This window comes from Dasypus novemcinctus, chromosome 16 (genome assembly GCF_030445035.2).
Source record: "Dasypus novemcinctus isolate mDasNov1 chromosome 16, mDasNov1.1.hap2, whole genome shotgun sequence".
NCBI lineage: Eukaryota > Metazoa > Chordata > Mammalia > Cingulata > Dasypodidae > Dasypus > Dasypus novemcinctus.
The window spans coordinates 63322770-63347580 of record NC_080688.1 but is presented as its reverse complement, the minus strand read 5'-3'; the positions used below and the strand labels follow the sequence as shown (position 1 = coordinate 63347580).

The 24811-nt window shown below is 40.1% G+C and overlaps 2 protein-coding genes across 4 annotated transcripts in view; both read left to right on the top strand.

Annotated features, from left to right (window-relative positions):
• The first annotated feature begins 7660 nt into the window (after window positions 1-7660).
• IER3IP1 (immediate early response 3 interacting protein 1) lies at window positions 7661-21695 on the top strand. Its single transcript, XM_004484686.4, has 3 exons — window positions 7661-7944; window positions 17919-18020; window positions 18858-21695. Exons 1-3 carry the CDS (start codon window positions 7731-7733, stop codon window positions 18911-18913), a joined length of 372 nt encoding a protein of 123 aa, XP_004484743.2. The 5' UTR covers window positions 7661-7730; the 3' UTR covers window positions 18914-21695.
• A 1600-nt stretch (window positions 21696-23295) lies between these two features.
• The window catches only part of HDHD2 (haloacid dehalogenase like hydrolase domain containing 2), a 45882-nt gene continuing 44366 nt past the window's right edge, over window positions 23296-24811 (top strand). The window contains exon 1 of one of the 3 annotated variants that reach the window (XM_004484689.3): window positions 23296-23343. The gene's annotated coding sequence lies outside the window, so the exon portion shown is untranslated. Of the gene's footprint in view, window positions 23716-24811 lie in introns of all 3 variants that reach the window. The other 2 variants (XM_004484687.3, XM_004484688.4) reach the window with 2 other exon arrangements.

Sequence of the window (24811 nt, the reverse complement as noted above, 5' to 3'; positions counted from 1 at the left end):
ATAAATGAGGCTCTTCTTGTGGGATTTTCCTATTTAAGTACAATGCTGACCTCAAATAGAAGCCATCTGAGTGAATTCTGTTGCCATAAATCCCTTTAAACTCAAGGTTGTCATTGTAAATAATAGGATTAAAAGCAAACATACCTCAGCCATCATGATTCATATCTCAGACATAGACAACAAAATAAATACATTAAAATATGTGATCAGGATTAAAATATTCAAAACCAAAACTTTGTTTTCATCAATCCTCAAGATGAGTCTAAATTGTTAATAAATAACATGCATAATTCTTATCTTGATGATTTTTTTAATGAATGCAGGAGTAGACATGCTGGGATTTTAAAATAACAAGGGAAAGAGAACAAAGCCGATAGATTAATTGAAGAGTCATTCTAAGATCTGACTTGTGAAGCAACTTTCTCTACCATATACCTACCTTTTGCATTGAGGTAGTGAAGATTTCAGTTGATTTAAATAGGGACAAATTTCTTCAATCAGGAACTGTTTTTATTTTTCCAGAAGATTTGGCTATTGTACATAGCATTTAAGTCAGCCAGGACCATGGGAATGCAATCAACAAAATCCAGAATCTGGGTAATTCTACAGGTCACAGTTATGGTGGCTTAGAGTTAAATATTCCAGAAAAAAAAAACATGTTTTAAATTTTATTTCAAAGGTACTAGCATAATTTAGTAAATGTCTGAGCTCCTCTTTTAGAATGAGTGGCCTTTGTGGCCAATCCATCACCTTAGTTGATGTCTTTACTGTAATTATTTGCCTTTTTAATTAAACTGTGAGTTTTTGCAGACTGTGGAATACAAAGGACTGTTGAAGGACTCCATAGAAAATATTCCAAGATCTTCAAAAGGCAAGACAACTGACATTATTTTGTAGAGCTGGAAGGAGAAGTTCGCTCAGATGACAATGGGATTTGTGAATTCATTGGTTCACTCTGAAAGTTCATAATGAGTTAACAATGTTATAATAAACTTTAATTTTATTAGATCTCAAGAACCCACTTTTTTTTTTAATAGAAACCATGTTAAGAACCCACTTTTAATTGTTTCATCTGACCTCTTAGTTTTTTTTTTAAAGATTTATTTATTTCTCTCCCCTTCCCATCATCCCGCCCCAGTTCTGTTCTATGTGTTTATTGGCTGCGTGTTCTTCTTTGTCCGCTTCTGTTGTTGTCAGCGGCATGGGAATCTGTGTTTCTTTTTATTGTATCATCTTGTTGTGTCAGCTCTCCATGTGTGCACCGTCATTCTTGGGCAGGCTACACTTTCTTTTGCGCTGGGCGGTTTTCCTTACGGGGTGCATTCCTTGTGTATGGGGCTCCCCTACTTGGGGGACACCCCTGCATGGCAGGGCACTCCTTGTGTGCATCAGCACTGCACATGGGCCAGCTCCACACGGGTCAAGGAGGCCCCGGGTTTGAACTGCAGACCTCCCATGTGGTAGATGGACGCCCTAACCACTGGGCCAAATCCACTTCCCTCTGGCTTAGGTTTTATTGCTTTACTTTCTTATGTGTTGCTTTGCTTTGTATTATTTTAGCTACCTAGAAGCTATTTTCAAATCAGATGCTAGGAAGATTAGGTCCAGGTCTGTTGTCAGATTTTGCATGAAACTGGTTTTAAGTTCTTCACCATATGCTGGTAGGCAGAGAAAGGGGGAATCCCTGCTCTTAAGGCATCCAAGGAATGGTTTAATGACAGTACCTGGGAATTATTAATTTCAGGAATAAAAAGACACTGTAGGAGAATGGAAATATGGTACCAGAATATTCCCTTGCTTGGGTGTAACTAATATTTACATGGTGATGAATAATGTAAACTCCGAATATGTATTTAATGACAAATTGTGGCATAATTATGTTGGAAAGAAAAAGGGAGGGAAAGCATGTGTACATGCCTGTGTGTGTGGAGTTGGGCTGTTGGGAGAGGGAGTTATTATAAAAGAGAATCGAATTTTTATTTTCCATAGTAGGAAGTCAATATTGCCCACATTTAAAAAAAATAGCAATATAAGCATGTTATTTAAAGCAATTAGAACAGTATCTGCCACATAGTAACAGCTATATACATTTTGGCCATTATTTTGATTGTTTAGAGATATGGAGGTAAATGTCAGAAGCAACTGCTTCATTTGGAGTTGGTAGGATAGAGGAGATGTTGTTTTCCATTATCGGCTTTGCTGAATTATTTGACCTTTAAAACTATGTGCCTGTAGTACTTCAATAAAAATAAAAATTTGAAAGAACATGAGTTCTCATGGGAAACAAAATACCACTACAGGGAGTGGCTGTGGCTTGAGCAGTTGGGTGCCTGCCTCCCACATGGGCGGTCCTGGGTTTGGTTCCCAGTGCCTCCTAAAGAAGACAAGCAGACTCAATGAGTCGACACAATGAGCTGACATAATGAGCTGATGCAACAAGCAGACACAATGAGCAGACAAGCAGACACAGAGAGCAGACACAGCAAACAGACAAGAAGTGGAAACAACAAGCAGACAGATAAGAGAGCCATGGAGGGGAGATTAAATAAATAAATAATTTTTAAAACCAGTACAGATTCAGGGAGTCTCAGGCTTTTCTCAAGAGGTCTCATAACAGGCAGGCACCTAGTTCATACTTCTGCTGGGTCATTGACACCTCACTTATCCCTGTCCTCCAAGAAGTATAGTCTCATCTGACACAAAAATCCTTGTGATCACCAGGAAACATGTCCAACATACAAAGCTAAGAGAGAAGGAAAACACAGTTACACAATAATACACACAAAGCCTTACAAAAAAGGTGTACAATTAGGTATGTGTCTTGTACGGCTAAGTGCAAAGATAGTTCTGAACAGAAAAGGATTAGAAACTGTTAACTCTGTTAGAATAGGAGTGTGGCACCAGGTAGGCATATAGGAGACCTTTAATTTTCACCTTCTAACCATCTGTAGCAGTTTGATATTATTTATGAATTCCAAAAATAGATATTGGATTATGTTTGTGAACTGGTCTTTTCCTCTAGACATATTAGACTATATTGGAGTCAGAGGTTTCACTTTTACTTGAATGGGACGTGTCCGTAGGATGTTGAATCCCCACCCCATTGGTGGGCAGGGACTCACAGAGAAACCACACCACAGCAAAGGGAGATTGGAGCTGGAGCCCTGGGAAGTAAGCACACAGGAGCTGGGTCATAAGGAAGGAGAAAAGAAAGCCTAGCCATTTGCCTGACAGTTCACAGCTGGCCTTGTGGAGAGAGCAGAGCAGCTGAGCCTGGAGACAAAGGAGCCCTGGGAAAGAGATGAAACTTATCCCAGCCTACAGCTGATATTGGAAGAAGCTGGGACCATGGAGACTTAAGAGGAAGAGGAAGGCTGAACATCAGCAGCCATCTTGCTCCAACAAATGGCAACAGACTTTGGTCAGGGAAGTAACTTACATTTTATGGCCTGGTAACTGTAAGCTTCCACCCCAAATAAATATACTTTCACAAAAGCCAACAGATTTCTGGTATTTTGCATCAGCACTCTTTTGGTGGACTAATACATCTTCTATATTCTCAGAATACTTTTTACAATGAATATATATTACTTTTACAATTTAAAAAAACAATTTCATAGAAATATTCATTAAAATAAATACATATTTTAATTGGAAATCACATATTTCATTGTTGACGAATTTGTAACTTTTTAATGAAGAAATCAATCTAATTAATGTAAATTCATGTTTTGATTCAATAGTCAAACTACTGAACTTCTTAATTTATCTTAATCATGAGTCTCATTTTTACTTGCTAGCTAGAGAATCAAGAAAGAGATGTTTTTAAAAAAGTATGCTAGTTCAGAGAGTGTATGAAAATGCAGAGGTTATATTTTGATAAATGCATGCATAAATGGCTGGGGTTTTTTGTTGATGTTACTTTGTCTTTTTTTTTTTTTTAACTTTTTAAAGTGGTAGTCATTTATTTTTTTTCCCTCCCCCAACCCCCCGCCCTGCTGTTTTTTTGCTATCTCTGCCCTTTTGCTGTGTGATCCTCTGCATCTATTTCTCTTGTTGTCTTCTCTTCTTGTTTTTCTCCTCTGTGATTCACCAGGATTCAATCCTGGGTACCTCTGCTGTGGAGAGAGGGTTCCTGTCACTTGCGCCACCTCAGTTCCTTGTTTTTGTTGCACCTTGCCTTAACTCTCCCTTTTGTCTGTCTTTTGTTGCGTCGTCATCTTGCCTCATGACTCACTTGCACAGACACTGGCTCGCCACATGGGAACTTGGCTCACCGCACAGGCAATCACACGGGCATTCAGCTCCCTGTGCAGGCACTGGTTTGCCATGGGGGCACACTTCTTTTTTCTTTTTTTTTACCAGGAGGGCCCAGGGATCAAACCCAGGTCCTCCCATATGGTAGGTGGAAGCCCAATCACTTGAGCCACATCTGCTTCACTGCTTTGTCTTAAGAAAGTTCATAGTTTGCTTTCTTAAGGTCATGAAAACACCAACTCCATATTACTAATTACCAAGAAAGTCTGCAGCAAGGTGGTCCAAGATGCCAAGTGTATCAACTATCAGTTTGTGAAGAAAGAACAAAACAAATGAAAGACAACAAGCAGTGGTAAGAGGACATCTGTGTCTGAAAACAAAGTTTCATTCTCTGAGAGTCCTGTTTGATAGAGTAATGTCAAAGAAAAACTGCACTGGGCAATGTGAAATAGGCAAGGATGACTTTACTTATAGCTACCATGGTAAGGGAAAGAGATAGATCTCAACTCAGAGGAAGACAATCAGGGTAAGGGCAGGGGGAAAGTACCAGCAGGCCATCTGGGAAAAGAGGAAGGAAAGGGGGTGGGGACGAGGTCCATCTGAAGTTGTGCTTTATGTTTCTTTTCGTTTTCTTCATGGCAGCCCAAGTTCTTTTTCTCTGCAATCCCACAGCTGCAAGATTAGTTTTAAGGCGGTCAGGGCAGGTGGAGAGAGCCAGTAGGGGCATACAAGGAGCAAAGCTGCCAGCTTGGTAAATGTAGCAGTTTGATATAGTTATGAATTCCAACAATAGGTATTGGATTACGTCTGTACTGGTCTGTACCTGGGCATGATTAAATTATGATTAGGGCTTTGATTGGGTCATGTCAATAGGGTGTTGAGTCCCCTGTGCCTTGGTGGATGGGGACTCACAGATAAAAGACATAGCAAAGGACAGAGTTGGAAGATTTTGATGTTAGAGTTTTGACTTGGAGTTTCATGCTAGAGTCTTGAGGTGGAGCCTGGGAAGACGGGACCTGAGCCAGGAGAACACAGAAGAGTAGAGATGGCTCCTTAGACATGGCAGAAAGCCCAGGGAGAGAGACAGAGCCATTTGCCTGATAGTCTACAGGTGACCCTGTGGAGAGAAGCAAAGCCTCGATAGCCTCATAGTCTACAGTTGACCTTGTGGAGAAAACAGAGGACCTGAGCCCAGAGAGAAGCAATACCCTGGAAGAGAGGAACCCAGGAAGCCTGAACCCTGGCAGATGTTGGCAGCCATCTTGCCCCAACACATGGAGATAGACTTTGGTGAGGGAAGTAACTTATGCTTTATGGCCTGGTATCTGTAAGCTACTACCCCAAATAAATACACTTTATGAAGGCCAACAGACTTCTGGTGTTTTGCATCAGCACCCCTTTGGCTGGCTAATACCGTGAATAAAAAGAAAAATACTCTTGGTCAATAACTAACACAAACACATGGAACTGTACCATACAGAGATCAGAAACTCAGCACCAAGCAGCAAGTTCTAATTTTAAGCAAGCCATAGTCAGTAATTTATTTTTTAAGCTGCAGAGATACAGAATATGCATTTTTACCTAGTTCTATGGGAGCAGATTTTTTTTTAACTGTGACAACCCTTTTATAGTCACATGATATCATTTCCAGACTTCTATGTTTCTTAGAAGTAATGCTATCAGAGGACCAATTCTTTCTAAGGATATAATCTATTGTTACCAGCTTAGGTGCATGCCTGGAGTTTTGAAAAATAATCAGTCAGATAATATACTAGTACTTGGACACTATCTTATATTTTAAGCTTCTCTTGCAAGAGCTAGAGATTTTTGGAGCTGAAGAAGTCTTAGAGATTATAATCATCTAATTTTATAGATGAAGTGGCAGAGGCCCAGAGAGATTAACCAGTTTCTTTTGACAATAAGAGTTGAATCATGTGAATAGTAATGCAGTGGCTGCGAAAGGAATTGGTGTGGGGGTTTTACTCCACCCCCACCCCATCCATTCCTATAATTTCCAGTAGGCTGCTGTGGTGGTTTGAAGCTGTGTGTACACCAGAAAAACATGTTTTTAAATCTGACCCATTCTTGTGGTTATAAATCCAATGTAAGTAGAATCTTTTGATGAGGCGATTCAGCTGAATAACCCACCTCATTCAGAATAGGACTTAATCCCATTACTGGAGCCTTTTATAAAGGGAATGGATACAGAGAGAGCAAGAAAGTCACAGACACAAAAAGCTAAAATCAATGAAACCCAGAAGAGAATGGAGAGATGAGTACATACTGCCATGTGCCTTGCCATATGGCAGAGGAGCTAAGGGTCACCAGCAGCCAGTCTTCAGGAAGAAAGCATCATCTTGGTGATGCCTTGATTTGGACCTTTTCTTGGCCTCAGACTGTAAGCTAATAAATTCCCATTGTTTAAGCCCATGGTATCTGCTTTCAACGTCTATGAAAACAGCCACTTTACCCAGACTCCCAGTAAGCATATAATCTAGTAAAAACTGATTTGCTGTGCAATTAAGCTTCCAGACAGTTCCCCCTCTAGGTGATGCCCCCAACCCCCTAGCCCAATGTGGAAATCCTGGAGTGGCAACCATCATCAACATTCCTTCATCATCACCAGTGTCCGGAGTTTTGTGGGCCTTGGAAAATTGAAGGATGTATGGGTATCCAATTCTTTCTTTCACTCTCTGTATTTTATTTTCCTGTGTCTCTTTCAACCTGACTTGTTCATAGGGGCAGACTTTGGAGACAGTGTCAAAGTATGTCTGTGGGAAACAATACATCTCCTCTTTCCTGTAGGTCACTAACTAGTTGGCCTTTCAAAACTTACTTTCCTCTTGGAAGCTTACCTAATTATTCATTTTGCAAGTGTCTCTTCCAGCATTAGTCACACATGGGCTTCCCAAGTCCTTTCTGGGACTGAAAGTGGTGCATTATCTCTCTTTTATCTTAGGAGACCTTAAGTTCAGTGAAGTGTTTACTTTGCATACTTATCCTCAAATAATATATACAATTTAACATGGTCTGACTCAGCCCTTTTTGCTTTCTATTTTTAAAAATGCTTGTTTTATGTTTTTAAATTTTCTTTTTCAAAACCTCTGTTTCCTCTTCTGTAAAATGGAAATATTAATAGTTCTTGGAAGCATCTAGAGCCACACTATCCAAGAGAAATACAATGCATGCTTTGCAGGCCATTTAACATTAAACAAAGAAACAGAAAAACTGAATTTACTAATATTTGTTATTTATCCCAAATATATTCATGTCAACACAAAATCAACATAAAATGGGATATTTATATTCTTGTTTTCGTACTAAGTCTTTGAAATTCGGTGTGCATTTTACATTTACAACACCTCTCAATTCAGACTAGCCACACGTCAAGTGTTCAATTATCACACGTGGCTACTATATTGGACAGCTTAGGCAGATTCTCCTACTTGTAAGCGGTGTCCACGCTTAGCCGGATGGGGGCGGAGCTTCTCAGAGAGCGCGTTTTGGGTCCCGCAGGCTCCCGTAGGAGAGCTCTGGCTGCGGCACCGCCACGTACCGGGGGTGTGAGCTGTGGGGCCGAGGCGGCTCTGGGAGCCATGGCTTTTACTCTGTACTCGCTGCTGCAGGCGGCCCTGCTCTGCGTCAATGCCATTGCGGTACTGCACGAAGAGCGCTTCCTCAAGAACAGTGAGTGGGGCCGCGGAGCGCGGGCTGAGGTGGCGGCGGCGGAGTCCCGGGGTGGCGCGGACCCGAGCCGGGCGGGGTGAGGTGACAACCTGGGCCCGGGAAAGACGAGCGCCGAGGGCTCCTGGTTGAGGAGCGGGGGAGGGAAAGCTGAACCACCTTCATCTCGCCAGGTCTGAGCCGGGTAAAGGTGAAAGGTATTCAACTGAAGTGCACTGTGTGCTGGGTCCTGGTGGCCGGGATTGCGGGGAGGGGGGGCGGGAGTGGATAAAGAGATGAGCCAGGAGTTCCCTGCCCGCGCTTAGGTTGGGATAGTAATGTAATTGAACTGCTCTGTAACCGCTTTTAATGGTCGAAAATGGGGTCTGTGTTAAGAGTGGGGTGGGAGGCGTGGCTCATTTTGGAATATAGATAAAAGGAATGGATTTATGGAGGGCAATAGGGGTTCCCGGGATTTGGGGATAAAAAGAAAAGGGGATGTGTTCCTGGGTTATCCTGACATCCAGCCACCCAAGTCCCAAGAAAAGTATTAGCACAGTTTATTGGGTACCACAGTGTGCCAGGGACTATGCTAGAGTCTAGGAATACAAAGATGACACACATTATGCCCACCAGGATCTCACAGTCCAGCTGCCTTCATGCCTTCCAGGGCAGGCTGCTCCTTGCCCTATGAGAAAGGATACAGGCTGTGTGAATCACTCAAACTCAAACTCATGATCGTTTTGTGTATTCCTCCAGAAGATACTTTTGAGCACAAATTATATGTCAGGTCCATGTAATAGTAACTAATGTTGCAAAATACTTATCCTGCCCTTCTAATAGAAGTTAATCTAAACAAAAATTTAAAAAGTAATGAAAACTAGTATACAGAGTTTTATGAAAGAGAAGTGCAGGGAGATACTAAGCTTGTGTGAAAACTTCTTGAAGAAAATGTGTCTAATAGAAGATCTGATGAGTGAGTAGACAGTAGGTGAAGGGTTGGGAGAAGTTGAGAGGATGAGGGGAGCCTTAAGCCATGTAGAGCTGGTGTGAAAACTCTGGAGTAGATGAAAACAGGATATTAAGCAGTGTAGTGACATCAGATTTGTGTTATTTATAAGATTCTTCTGGCTACAGTGTAGAGAACAGATCAGAAGGACAGAGGAATGAATGTGGGGAAAAAAACAGTACATATAGTCCAAGTAAAGATAGTGGGTAAAAGAGCAATTGGGTAGATATAATAACAGTAAGAATAGCTAACACTTAATGTAGCATTTATTATGTTCTTATATAGCATACAGTCTAATGAAGAGTCAGATATTAAAAAAACAACTGCACAAATAGTTTATTGAGTCTGGGATAAATATTTTGAAGGCAGAGACCAGGGTTCTAACTCTGTGAATGTAAATTCTTGCGTGAACCAGGACACTGTCAGTTCCCTAAGGAAATAACATTTAAGCTGAGTCCTGAAACATGAAGAAAATCTAGTTTAGTTTAAGGTGCCTTGAAGATGTTAAATTGGAGCTGTCATGTAGGCAATTACATATATAGGCCTTGTTCTCAAATAAATAAACTTCTCAGAAGGGAGGAATGATGGTTAGGTTCATGTGACAACTTGGCCAGGTAATGGTGCCCAGTTGTTTGGTCAAGTAAGCACTGGGCTAATGGTAATACAAGGGCATTTCATGGACTTTAATCATCAGTGAGTTGATTGCATAGATGGCTGGTTACATCTACAATCAACTGAAGAGATTGCTATCAGCAGTGAGTGATGTCATTTGAAGGCCTTAAAAGGAGAAGTGATTTCTGTATTCAGAGAGAGTTTTCATCAATGCTTTAGACAGACAGCGTCTCTTGGGGAACTCATATACGACATTCATCGGAATCCCTGGCTTGCATCCTGCTCTACAGAATTTGGACTTGTGCATCCCCACAGTTGTGTGAGACAGTTTTATAAAACCTCATACTATTTACAGATATCTCTTGTTTTCATGGAGAACCCTGATTAACACAGCTTGGTATTGGGAGTGGATCTTGAGAAACCGAATCTTAAAAATGGGATTTCTGAATTGGTTCTGGGATTTTTGCAATTGGCTCTCAGCTCTGATTAGATTCAAGGGCATTGACTGTTTCCAATAATCAAGAGGCCACTGACAGTCCATGGTGTGAGTTGGCAATAGAGATATGCAAAGTATCAACACTGGATACAACTATTTCAATGCTTATAAGAGGCAAGGCTCTGTGTGAGAGTGTTTTTAGCACCAGAACAGAGTTTTATGGAGTTAAAAGGTACAGTGTTGTTGCCTAGCTGTTCCTAAATATGCTGGATATAGTTACAAAAGAAAGAAAGTCTTCAAATTTGCAACTTAAGCACCACATGAATGATGTGAAAGTTTCTGGATGTGCCTTGAACGAAAATCTTGTTTCATGCAACCACAGACTTGAGTTCTCTGAAAACCAGACCCAGAGTCTTATTATTATTAGCAGAGTTAAAATGGAAACTAAAATCTCAACCTTGCAGGATGTCTGCTGTTAAAATGAGGGCATTGATTGGAAAGGCGTGGAATCCTAAGGCTTAGGATGGAGACATACAGGTTGATGATGATGGCAGTGGGAACACTGAAACCCTAAATTCTGCTGAGACTTTGCCAGATAAACCTGTAATGGTCTGTCCTGAGATAGCCACCCGACTTCCTCCCAGCCCTGAGGAGACAGATGACCATCCAACCTCCAGCCTGCCCCAAGGAGTCAGGTACCCAACTTTCAGTCTGCACCAAGGAGTCCTGACCTCTTCCCTGCCTTGAGGAAACAGCCACTCAACCTCCAGTCTGCCCCAAGGAGTCAGCCATCCAGCCTCCACCTGAAGATATTAATCATGTATTAAACCAGATAAAACTGCAACAGAATGCCCTGAGGTAATTGGCTTGCAAGATACTTCAAATGCTTCTCCATACCTGGCCCACCACCCCTCTTTTCTTCCAGACCTGTAACTAGACAAAAAGGACAATTTTTTCCAATTTATATAGACAATTTATAAAGATAATTTATATAGACAGAAATGAAGGGGAATATGTTTGGGAATGGATGTTAAGGATGTGGGATAATAGTGGAAGGATATAAAGTTGGATCAGGCTGAATTTATTGATGTGGGCTGTGACAGTTTGAGATTATTTTTATGAATCCTAAAAAGAGAAAGATTATATGTTTATAAACTAATCTATCCTTTGTGTGTACCCTTTGATTTTCAATTCAGTTGAGGACCTTTAATTAGATTACATGATAGGATTGATTTAGGATTTTTGATTGGACTAGATCAGAGGGCGTGACTCAGGTTGACTTTCTGCCCCCTTGCTGGGTCTGATATAAATGGACTGTAAGAGGAAAAAGGGAATGGGCACATTTGATTCTGCAGTGTGAGAGAGAAGACTGCAGGAAAACAGAAGCCCCCGAGAGACACAGTGAGGCTGGGCCCACAGAGCAACTCAAAAAAACAAGCCCCCAAGAGGCTCAAAGAAGCTGGACCCACAGAGAAGCTCAAGAGGAAATGCTGAACCCAGGGTGGAAGGCCAAGACCTCAGCAGAGATCAGCAGCCATTTTGCTTCACCATGTGGCAACAACACCAGAATCAACAGTAGCTGACATTAGTGAGAAAGCATCTCTTATGGTGCCCTGATTTGGACTTTTCACACCCTTGGAACTGTAAGGTTTTACCCTAAGTAAATTCCCTTTGTCAAAAGCAACACATTTCTGGAACTTTGCATTGGCAACCCTTTGGCAAACTAAAACATGGGCCCACTAAGCAGAGATTCTGGGTTCAATGTGTAGCTTGAGTGGTAGAGGGGCTCTAACAGTTTTATTAGAAATGTGGACCAAAAGATGGCCAATATTGCCTGAGTTCAAGATGCCAGAATTGTTCTAGTATATCATCAATGAGGAGATCCAGTGGTTTAGAGAGATTGGAGTGTTAGAATGGATTTACCATCTAAGACCTGCCTACCCACCCCAGGAATGTCCAGAGGACACACCTTTCACCAGGACTATGAGGAATAAATTTTGTAAAACTAACTCCATCTTCCCTCAAGAGTTCTATACTTGATCTTCTCTGTAGGTCAGATATTACTATGGGAACTGCTGTCACGAACTAGGATCCTTAAAGATTATGGGGATGATTGGATCCTGGGCCAGCAGAAGCCAATTGGCAGCACTTAATTGCCAAAGACAAGGTAGGCATGGCTGCCACAATGAAAAGCAAACTCAAAGCAGCAATCAAAATAGTTTGAGTCACATAACACATACAGTGTTAACTAATATATCATGGGGTACCTAGAAGTAAAATACATTGTCAGTCTACTAAATTACTACCTTATCTATATAAGCAGAAGAGTTTTAGGTCAGGTGGACAAAAGTCTAACTTGAATTACGGAAACAGAGTCACGGCCCCTTAATCAACTCCTAGACTTGAGACAATTTACAGACTGAGAACCCCTTGAAGTGAGGGGAAGATCAGGTCCCCTTGGTGAAGGACCCTGTTACACTGCCAGAATTTGTACTGTTAGTCTTCCTCACAGCCTTCCCCAAAGAGACCTGTGACCTTTCACCAGAGTAACTGCATTGAAGAAAAGGAAATGATCAGACATTTGGGGGATAATTAGACACTAGCTCAGAAATGACATTAATTCCCAGGAGACCCCAAATGTCACTGTGGTCTGCTAGTCAGAGTAGGGTCTTATGGAGGTCAGGTGATCAATGGGGTTTTAGCTCAGGTCTGTCTCACAGTGGGTCCATTGGGTCCCCAGACCCATTCTGTGGTTATTTCCTCAGTTTTACAGTGCATAATTGGAATAGACATATTCAGCAACTGGCAGAATCACCACAATGGTGCCCTGACTTGTTGAATGAAAGCTATTGTGGGAGGAAATGCCAAGTGGAAGCCATTAGAACTGCCCCTACCTATCAAAATAGTAAATCAAAAGTAATACCAGATTTCTGGAGGATTTAGTGCATTTCCAATTGTATGCAGGACAGTTGAGTATTGCTAGGCTGAAAAAATGTATTTATTGTTTTATTTAGAGATTAAGTATGGTTTTAGGTGATGTGTATGGCTGCCAAGTTGACAAGGGTGGACTGTGATGTTTAGGCTCATGTATCAACTTGGCCAGGTAATGATGCCCAGTTGTTTGGTCAGGCAAGCGCTGGGCTAATTATCATACAAGGGCATTTCATGGACTTTAATCATCAGTGAGTTGATTGCATAGATGACTGGTTACATCTATGTCAGCAATGAATGATGTCTCATTCAGTCAGTTGAAGGCCTTAAAAGGGGAAGTGATTTCAGCATTCAGAGAGCGAATTCCCATCTGTACTTCAGAGAGCTAGTGTCTCCTGAGGAACTCATCAAAGTTCCCTGGCTTGTATCCTACCCTGCAGAATTTGGATTTGTGCATCCCCACAGTTGTGTGAGACAATTTTATAAAATCTCATGCTAGTTACAGATATCTCCTGTTGTTTCTGTTTCCTTAGAGAACCTTGATTAATAAAGGGGGTCTGGATAGGATTGTCATGTGGAATTTTCAGAATTGGCTGCTAATTTGTAACCATTGAATTAAAGATTAATTCATAGAGAAGAGTTCCAAGGATTGCATCCTGAAGTTATTCATTTCTGTCAGCATTATTGTTTGCAAACAACAGAGGATGATTTTGACTAATTAAGCAGAAAGGAATTTACTGAAAGGATATTGGACAAATAATACATTGGAACAAAGTAGAGAATCCAAAAATAGATCCACATTTGTATGGACATGTAATTTATAATAAAGGTGGCACTACAAAACAGGATAGAAAGAGTGACCCTATCAAATGATTGAGTTAACTGGATAGCCAAAAAGAAATAAAATAAATCTTGACACCTTTTTCACACCAAACAGAAAATTAAATTCCATGAACATTGTAGAACTAAAAACAAAGGTAAAAGCATCTAGAAGAAAGCAAACTTTTTCTTAAAGAGCCATATTCACAATATTTTAGGCTTTTGCTAGCCAACAGGCAAAATTGAGGCTGTGTAGGTACTCATATCACCATTTAAACATGTTAGAAACCATTGTTAGCAAAGAACACTAATAGAATGTGCTGTGAGGAGCTCTGAAGAACCTCTCCCCAATAAAATAACCATACTGATGAAAAATATTTTTAAAAACAGCCATTTTATGTCTCTGGGAATTGTCCTAAGAACACACAGCAAATGGAAAAAATATAAATTCAAGAAAATAAAAATCTTAGTAAGAACAGAATCTGGGAAGTAGATTTGGCTCAACTGATAGAGCATCCACCTATCATATAGGAGGTCCAGGGTTCAAACCCAGGGTCTCCTGACCCGTGTGGTGAGCTGGCCCACGCGCAGTGCTGATGTGCACAAGGAGTGTGTCCCTCAAGGAGAGCTGCCCCGCGCGAGAAAAGTAAAGCCTGCCCACGAGTGGTGCCGCACACACGGAGAGCTGATGCAGTAAGATGATGCAAGAAAAAGAGACAGATTCCTGGTGCAGCTGACAAGAATGCAAGCAGACACAGAAGAACACACAGCGAATGGACACAGAGAACAGACAACCAGGGCAGGGGAAAGGGGAGAGAAATAAATAAATAATAAATCTTAAAAAAAAAAAAACAGAATCTGTGGAATGTATGCCATGACCTGCTCACCTGCCTCACTCTATGAGGTCCTAGAGCTTCCAGTCTAGGGCCACAGTTTCTCCCCAGGAGGGGAAGACTGCCAATATTTTTCATCCTCTGTGATGTAGAAGCTGTATTCCAAGCAAGCATTGCTGAGAGGACTGGGATGTCCTTCTTCCACCCAGGCAGTCCAGGTAGAAACTTAATAGGGAGATCAGGGAAAGAGACAATCAAAAAGAACTCAGCTAAAATCACTGTCATCATGGGGGACTAAGGAGTCTGAGTGACTGTATGTAGCCCAGGACTTTACTCTTAGAGGAGCAACATCACAGACTCCACACTGTAAGAGAAATATCCCAGCAAAGTCACTAAACAAGCCACAACAATAACTACCCTTGCAGTTGTGAAATGAGTATCTAGACATGCTACAATATATTATCTAAAACATCCAATTTTCAACAAAAAAATATATAAGATGTACAGAGAAACAATGAAAAGTGTGATCCCTAAATAGGAATAGAAACTGCTTTTGAGAGCAAGCAGACGTTGAATTTATCAGAGACTTCCAAGTAGCCATTTTAAGTATGTTCAAAGAACTAAAGAAAACCATATTTAAAGAAGCAAGTAAAGTAAGGTATGACCATGTCTTATAAATAGAGAATATCAATAAAGGGATAGAAATGACATTATTCAAGTGAAAATTCTGAAGTTGAAAAGTACAATAAGCAAAATGGAAAAAAAATCACTAGTATATTTGAGCTGGAGACAAAAGAATCAGTGAACTAGAAGGTAAATCTATAGAAGAACAGAGGGAAAAATGATTATAGAAAAATTAACCTCAGAGGTATGTTGGGTTCCATTAAGCACACCAGCATACATATAATAGGAGCAGTAGGAGGAAAGGAGAGAGATCAAGGAGCAGAAAAAAAATTCAAAGAAATAATAGCCAAAAACTCCCCACATTTGGTGAAAAAAATTAATTTACACATCCAAGAAACTCAGCGACACCCAAGTAGAATAAATACAAAGAAATCCACACCTAGATTCATCATTGTCAAAATGTTGAAAGCCAAAGACAGAGAATATCTTGAAAATAGCAAGAGAAAAATGACTCATCACATAAAGGAAAACCCCAATAAGATTCAAAGTGACTGGTCATCAGAAACAATGGGAGCCAGAAGGCAGTGGGATTGCATAAAGTACTAAAAGAAAAACATTCAACTATATCCAGCAAAACTATTTTTAAAAAATGAAGATGAAATAAAAGGTATTCCCAGATAAACAAAAACTGAGAATATATTTTACAATAACAGCCAAAAGGAAATGGATGAGAGCAAGAGAAAAAAAGGGAATAGAACAATATAGGTATAATGGTTCTAGACCAAAAGGGGGAGATACTAAATATTAATGAGTTTTTATGGCTAAGAGATTTCAAAGTGAGTATGGAAGTCATTCCAGAGGTTACACTTATACACGTCTCAGGAGGATCTCACTGACTGCCACAGTAAACAGTGCTTTAAGCAGAGGTGCTCCTGAGGGCTCTAGAGACATCTAGACACTACAGATAGGGCAGACAACCCCAGGGAATTGGCAACCTTTCGGTGGGCCCTACCTTGGAATATGTAGTAACCTATCTCCCCAGTATATCAGAGTTAGACTTATTTATAATTTTCCTACACAAGGTTCTTTTGCCCCATTTATTTGAACCTATGATTAGCACTATACCCATTAACTATATGTCCCAGGGACTTAAATATTCTGACTGTTCATATGCTGGTTGAGCCCTCAATCAGCAGAATTAAAAGTCTCTCCAGTTCACTGGACTCACCCAGGACAACTAACATAAGGATGATGATGAACAACATCTATCCCAAAAACAGTATCTGCAACTGCAAGACAGTTCCATCCATCTGCCCCATGGGATCTAAACCTTCTCAATCAGAAGCAGAGTACATCACCATCCCAAATCCTCAAGCTTGAGGAATGAACAACCTTAAGGGGGAATTATTATTGTAGTAATAATACTACAATTTATTATTGTAGTAACAGAAGAACTTGTAACATTGATAAAAAGACAATGGTCCCCAGGTTTCTGAGGGAGGGAGAGGGAAGAATAGGTGTAATGTGGGACATTTTTGGGACATTGGAATTTTTCTGCATGATATTGCAATGATGGGTACAAGCCATTAATACGTTTTGTTAAAACCTCAAAGTGTGCAGTGCAAAGTGTAAACTATAGACTGTGCTCAGTAGCAATACTTCAGTATGTATTCATCAATTGTAACAAATGTATCCTAACGAAAGATGTTATTAATGTGGGAGAGTGTAGAATGGGGAGGAGGTGGGTATATCTCTTTATTTTCGATTTAACATCTATGTAATCTAAAACTCCTTAAAAATAAAGAAAAACTTTAAAAAAAGGTTATTTGGGTGGGAATGTTGAATTATAATCCTAGAATGTGGATTTAAGAAGTTTGAAAGTTATTCATTAAGCAGTCAGAATCATTACAAGATTAGAGATAGAAAGATTTGACCTTTTAAGGAAGAAAACTCAAGAGGTTGAGACAGGGAAATTATAGAGGAGTCTAGTGAAAGAGCCTGAGCAAGAGCTAGTAAACCACTGTGAGAGTAATCACTGTGATTGTGGTTGCACTTAGAAAAGACAGACCCCAGTGGCTGAGAAGTCTGTGAGCAGAGCCTGAGTTGGTCTTGAAGGATGAGGAGGAATCAAAAAATATCAGCTCATTTGTGAACTTGTTTTAAATCAATGTTATACCACAGCGTATCTCAGTGTCGATATTTTAAAAAGCAATAATTATTTAACCTTTATTTCAACCAAATAAAAGCTGATTAAGCAAAGTGAAATCTTGTTTCCTGATACTTGGTTCTTTCACGTATAAAAGAAACTAAAGATTTGTTTTCTGTCATCAAATTTAAGAGTTAGCAAGTCAGAAATTAAGCCCTGAGATAGTGAAAAGTGGTCTTGAAATGAAGGACAAGAGAAAGACACATTGCAGAAATGAAGACATTTAAGTCTTTAAAAGAATAAAAGACATTTTTTAAAAAAGGAACTAGCAGATAAGGTTATAGAAATCATGATTTTTAAGAACATAGGAAAATGACATAGAAGAAGGTAAGAGACTTATTTATAGAGAATAAAGAGTAGTGGCTAAATTCCTCACCTTAAAAATTGAGGAACTTTTTTCTTAGAAGTTATATGACTTTATATTTGATGTCTTTAACAAGGGTTCTGACTAAATTTTTAAAGATGAATAATGCAGGAGCAAGGTGTGTGCATAATAAATTTTAATGTAGCTATCTTTATATCATGCAGTTGGATGGGGAACAGACCAGGGAATTGGTGGATTCGGAGAGGAGCCAGGAATTAAATCTCAGCTAATGAACCTTATTCGATCTGTAAGGACTGTGATGAGAGGTAAGAAGAAAAGCTAGTGGAGCACTCTTAAGTTTTAATTTTGTGATTTGATTTGAGAAGCAGAACTTCTGAGTGTGAGTACATTCATATGCTGTTTTCTTAGTGGGAACTTTTTTCTCTTTCACTCTGCTTTACTGCTTTAAAGTTTCTTCTTTAGTTTGCCACTTATTTCTGTCTAAGCCAGTAGATACACATGGAATGCTCAGTGGGATAATCAGTTTGCATGTTAACTCTCAGAGCTGAAAGAGGATCTTCTTGCCTTTTGGATCATCTACAGTTGTGGAAGACCTTCAAGAGAAAAACAAAAGTCCCAGATATGCCTCTGTTGAAAATATTTTATAGCAATTCAGGAAAGAAGAGTTCAAAAACCTCTTTTTAAACCATTACAACTCTGGCATTTATTTATTTATTGGCTTTTGTAATCATGACTTAGAATAGAATGATAAATAAATTCTTAAATTAGTGATGATGCTACTGAATCTTTTTTTGCACTGTATTTGTAATCTCAAATGCCACGTGGGTCTACTACTGCCTGTGCCCTGTGTGCATCTTTGTTCCTGGAACTGCACTGGTACTATCTGCAGTTGTTTTGCATTGATCCCAGGTATCTCAGTGTGACCCTTATCCCCAGTCACTTGAGCTTCCTTTGAAATAAGATATTAGCCACTGTGTGTTTGAATGTTCTTCTTTTGTAACTGTTTACAACATGATTATGATGATATGTTGTTAGGTATTTCCTTCCTAGATGCTAATAACTATTACTTTGTCTTTTCTTGGTATTTTATTTAAACTAACAAACTTATTTTTTGTGTGTGTTTGTTTTTTTCCTCTTTGCAGTGCCATTGATAATAGTAAACTCAATTGCAATCGTATTACTTTTATTATTTGGGTGAAGATCCAGAAGATCCATGGGGGAAATGGAGACTCAGAAGAAGAGATACAAGCAGAAGTTATTACTTCAGTTATTATTGGAATATTGTCATTTTAGCTGGCTAACCTTGGTCTTGATAAATATAAAGCTGACAATAAAATAAGAGTTCCTATTTATCAGATTTTTTAAAAATTTTGCACTTGTAATTTCCTTACAAAAAGAACAGATTAATACAACAGAGGCAGTAACTATTCAGAAGTGAAATACATTTGATTGCTGGCTGTTAATAATATTCCATGCTGTGGTAAAAATTGTTAAAAAGGAACAAGACTGTCACATCTATGTACGTAGAGATTTTTCTCTTTCTTCTCAGGAATAAGTTTGTTGTTATTGTTACTGTTTTCCCCCCAAATTTTTGACATTTATGACTTAACTATGATGTGAGAGTGATTATCCCCCTAGATAAAATTTAAAGGATACATGTAAAATACATACAAAATGATAAATGTAATTTTAAATGTTTTGGTTAAATATTCTGGTTAAATATTGTCTCAGCTATGGAAAAGTCAAGTTTATAGTAACAGTTGAGGAGGGAGCAATACTCCCTAATTTCAGGGAGAATTCTAATTTTGTAAGTCATTCACATGATGATCATGTTTTTGTTTTAAGTTCTTTCATGAATTTATTATTTTATTGATTTGCCTGGCCATATTTTCATTGGTAGAAAAGTCTGACCTTTTTACAATGATGACTTTTTTTAATCAATAAAAAAGCCTACAAGAGCAATCCTAAACAATCACAATTAAACTACACTATGTAAAAAGACTTTATTGTGAAGGTTTTACCTACAAAAGAAACATGTTTCTGTTTTCTTGGTGGAAACATTAAGGTTTGTAAGTTTAATTCTTCGTTCTGTCTGACAGTAGAACATTTATGCCGGATAAGTTGTTTTGTTTGGTTTTGTTTTTATGTCTTAGGCTATCTTGTGAGGTTATTTGCTCATCCCATAATATAATTTTGTGCAAAAAGTTTAAAACTATGTAATGGTTTTTGTGGACGCTATCAAGGGGTGGAATGACATCCTTGTTTATAGGAGAACGTTTGTACATAGTACATACCTGCAGTGTTAACTGAGTTAACCTCGTTTTGTGTATAATATACTTGCTGTAAAATTGCTGTGCACAGATTTAATGAAAGGAAACATTCCCAATCTTTTTTTTTCTTAAATGGATAAACTGAATTGTTGACATACATCAAGAGTACTCATTAGCAACTTTTTATTCCATGGTTTAAGTTATTTCTAAAACTTTGGAGCAGATATTGAATGCCTACTGGCCATACTCGAGTAAGAGATGGATGATCTCTGGGTGTTGGGCTTGCAGCTGAACCAAGGAAATATACCAGGAATTTTTACTTGATTACTTGGCTCATGTGAGTAACTACCATATTTGCCACTTAAAGGCAGTGTTTTGGATTTAAAAAGAGCTGATGCATGAGTCCCAAGTTTAAGCCACAGAACAAATTAAAAAGAAGCAGTTAATTGAGTACACTCCCATTTTTCCATATGCTGTGAGCAATGCAGAATGTAAAAAGAAAAAAGGACACACACCTGGTCTGATGCCATTTCATGTAAGACACATAGACCTTTATGTTTAGTTTAGTATTGGGATAGTACCTAAATTCACACTTCACTGGGGAGCAGTCATAGCAGGGCGGTGTCAAGAGTTTTCAGTAGCAAAATAGTTCTCAGGAAAAAGAGGTACTGAACATCAAAATATTTCACACCTGGATGCCACTTACACAATTCGAGTTTTAATATGCCTGAAGGAAATCTGTAAGGTTTCCCCAGGGCAGTTCTGATTCAGGAACCATAGTATCATATTTTAATAGACTGTAACTTAAGTACCTGTTTGCCTACCTACATTCTCCCCTTTATCCATTCTCAGAATTAACTATGATCATTCTGAACCCCAGATGTCCATAATGTTTATAGTCCTTATGTATTCTCGCCCTGCATCTATATGCCTCTGGTCTGATGTGAAGGATCTTGGCTCTAGCCTATGGATGTTAACTGAATTTTTACTCTAATCCTTAATACAGTGGTTTCAAATTTTGATTGGTAGTGACAGAACCAGATTTTCAAAGGAGTATTAACAGAACTGTAATACTCCAGTTTCTAAAACAGATGAGAGCAGCTTGGTTTATTTATTTTTAGTTGAAGCAGGGGAAGAGCCCAAAGGGCTCATTTTTCATCCTCCACCCAACTCTTACCAAGCTTCCTGGGAGCACTTCCACAAAACCCTAAGTTTTCAAAAACATGGTTAAAAATTATTAAATCTGCTTCAGATACAGTAAGGGTAGGCAATGTGAGCTATGCTCTATGAATATATACAATCACTGTGTGTTAATGTATGTATTCCCATGAAGTAACTTGAGAGAAAGAAAGATATTTGAATGGTAAAAAGAGTAGGAGGAAAAAAAAAAAAAAAAAAAAAAAGAGTAGGAGGCAAGATATTTCTAATATGCCAAGAAAATCTTAACATGTGACTTAAAGCACAGAAATTTCCTAGGACCTAATATGGTTTTTGGTTGTCTCATCGATAAAATTGGTCAATAATAATAGAAATTTAGACCAGATGATCTATATATGTCTTTTCCATTTCACTAACCTTTGATTCTAAATGTACCCCAGTCAAAGAGATGTTGTCCTGAAGTAAAATATTTTTTGGTAAAGTAAATCATATTCTCATTAACTTATATTTTTGAAGTTATTACCAATAATAAAATTTTGATACTAAGCAAAATGGGATTATTTTTTGCTAAAATTTTCCTTTGTCTCTGGTCACTAGATATTAGATATTTTGAAAACATACTGTGCAAGGACCTGGGGCTCGTGGTGGGCAATGTCCAAGGGTATCAATGGTCAAGTAAGTTTTTGGAATCCATTGTTGTTTCATGTCTGATACTTCCTTTATCCCCTCCCTTTTATGGTCCCATCCTTTTTAACTCATTTTGTCCTTTGGGAGCAAAGTAATTTTGAGTCTTTTGATCAGGAGGAAGCTATTAGTCCTGCCCCATTTTGTCACATCATAGGGAACGAATGACACTTTTCCAAGTCTGGAATCTAATAATTATTTCAGTGCCTTCCTCTGTCTTTCAAATCTTATCAATTTCTGTTTTACCTCCTAGAGATCTCTTGCATTTGTCCTCTTTGCTCCACTTCTGCATAATTCTATTTCAATCATCTTTCTTGTCCTGCAGTAGTCTCTTATCTGATGACTTCACATCCATGTTGGCATCTTGCTCGTCCATTTTCCACAATGCAGCCAAAGCAAAAGAACAAAAAATCCTTAAAATGCTTAAAATCCTTTCGTGGTGTTTTAATCTGATCAAAGACTTGGCACCTAGTTCTCAAGGTGGAAATAGCACCAGGTTCTTTCCCCCTTTGGTTAAATAGGCCGTCATATGGAAAACTTAAGACTCAACAAATAAAAGATAAAAACAATCTCCAGGCCCATTGGGGAGGAAAGGCATAAGGTCTGTGGGACAGGGGACAAAGGCTTACAACTCAAACTGCCAGGGTGGGTGCTGGATGGTGTTCCAGTAGCATATAGGTCCCCAGTTTAAGAAGGGTAGAACAGCAGTTTTGTCAGTGGGTTCCCTGTATGTAATCGTGTGCATCCTATTAGGCCAGACTGCTCTAGAAAATTCATTAAGTCGCTTTTTATAGGGGGTACATAACCAGGTGCCCTTGTCTGCACTCAAGGGTTTTATTTGAACTAAGACAAGTTAGGATTCCCGACCTGTGTGGGGAAGAGGGAAGGTGGTGGTTTTATGTGCACCAAGATACTGCCCCCACAAGGGCCAGATGGGCAAGGCTTGTGGCAGCGCTAATGAGAGCGAGCTTTGACAGCGTTAGGTTTCGGAACAGCTGTTGCTGGAAACAAGTGTTGTCGCCCACCGACTTAGTCTTTAGTGGGGACAGCAATATTGCCAGTTACCATTCAATTAGCAAAGGAAGACATGATGACTTCAGACACTTGGGTGTTTCAAGGAAATATCGAGGAGATAATTTCTGAGTTACCCCTCGAGAATGGGAAGAAATTTGGGCAATAAGTGGTGGAGTAAAGGAGAGGAGGCAAGGCAAATTAATAGTTCAACAATATTACTATAGAATGGGAAACAGCTTCTGACCAAAGGTTTTTTTCTTTTCCTCCTGCCTCTGGGCCCTAACAGGCTGAGCCCTTTGTTAGAGCAGGTCTCTGAAAACACTTCCGTTTCTCAAAGACCGTGCAGAACTAGGACAAGACCTGATAGTTAGTATCCCAATCAGGAAGGAAACTAAGGTCAAATGGGGAATGCGGGGGCGGGGGGGGGGAGGCGGAAATGGATGCAGCGGATAGAGGCGGGACTTCCGGTGCAGTCCTGGGCCCAGTTTCCGGCGTCAATCAGGTTAGCTGCGGCGGCGGTCTCGGGCAGGCAGTGGGGACGCTGCCTACGGCGCCGTCGTGCTTACTTTCCTCTTAGCAGGGGCCTTTCCTGAGGACGGCTTGCGGAGTGGGGTTGGAAAGCCGCCCAAGGGCGTTAAGAAGAGGAGGAATAGGGGACGGGTGACCGCCTGTAGGTTCCTTTCTTTGTGAGACGGCTCGGGGAAATAAGGGTTGCTGCCTCAAGCCAATCCCTCTCCCTTCCTGATGCGCGGGCCAACCGCGCGCTCGCTCGGAGAGCACGTCCCACCCCCTCTCGCCGGAGGCCGCCCCCATGGACGCTGCGCTACCGCGCGTGCGCGGATGAAGACGCCCGGCGTTCCTGCCAGGCTTCCGGGTAGGGGAGCGGGGCTACTGTTCTCCGGGTTGGGTGCGATTCTGGTTTGTTAGTGATTCTTCGGAACGTGCCTTTGGACTATATTTTGAAGATAAGGGCCTTTCAGGTCCGTCTGGCAACTGCCAGGTCCTAGAACTTGGGCCGGGCCAGGGTGCAGACACCAACTCTGAGCACCCGTTCCCACTCCTTGTCCTGCCGCACCAGGGCTCCGAGGTCTCTACCCGCCTGCCTTGAGATTGCTGGTTGAGTCTGGACTGCCCTAAGTTTAAGGAGGTGGAGGGGATCATCCTTAAATTCGTTTAGAAAGATTTGTGTTCTTTAATTCCTTTCAGTTTCAGAGACCGGGTCGCATGCGTTTATTTAATTCAGAAGTCTTTGTTGAACGCCTGTGTGGAAAAGGCAACACAGTAGCTTTACTCTTAGAGCTTAACAGCGTCGTTGGAGAGTCGCAGATAAGAAACCAGGCCATTCCAATACAGTTTTAAATGTAGTGGGAGCACATGGAGGGTTCTAGCACAGCCTGAGGGAAAAAGAATTGGAGTCGGGGAAGGCAAACCCGGGGAAATGTTTAGCCGGGACCGCAGGACTGAAGGAATTGGCCAGGGTAAGGGATGTAGGTGGGTGGTAGAATTCAGGGTAGCAAAGTGGTTTAGGACTGAAGTCCAGCCATGAGGGAGGTAGCGTATAGGACTCCCAGCAGATTGCAGAGCCTTGGAACTTTGGTGCTGTTAGTAGAGACAAGTGGGCTAGAGAGGTAAACCAGGGCTTTGTACACCAGTGTTAATAGTTCAGACTTTTTCCTGAGGGCGGTGGGAGCGATGGGAGGATTTTTAACTGTGCAGTGACGAAGTAACATCTTTTGTTGAAATGTATAATAGTGATTCTAGACTTTCCCTCTAGAAGCATATAGGGAAGGAAGGAGAATTTGTACTTCCCAGGAGTCTCGATGGCCCAACCTCCCAGGAGACAATTTTTATTGAAATATTTATGCAAATTTTAATTAGATACCACACTATATCCTTATTTTAATATGCATGCTTTCTTGTATTTTAAAGGTATATTAATACTTTAGGAAATTACATCATGTTTATCTTGT

Excerpts from the sequence above, each read along its gene's own strand:
- IER3IP1 (XM_004484686.4), top strand. The coding sequence starts at position 7,731 with ATGGGGGCGGAGCTTCTCAGAGAGCGCGTTTTGGGTCCCGCAGGCTCC. Across the intron at positions 7,945-17,918 it reads AGAGCGCTTCCTCAAGAACA|TTGGATGGGGAACAGACCAG; the intron begins GTGAGTGGGGCC and ends TATATCATGCAG. Across the intron at positions 18,021-18,857 it reads TGTAAGGACTGTGATGAGAG|TGCCATTGATAATAGTAAAC; the intron begins GTAAGAAGAAAA and ends TCCTCTTTGCAG.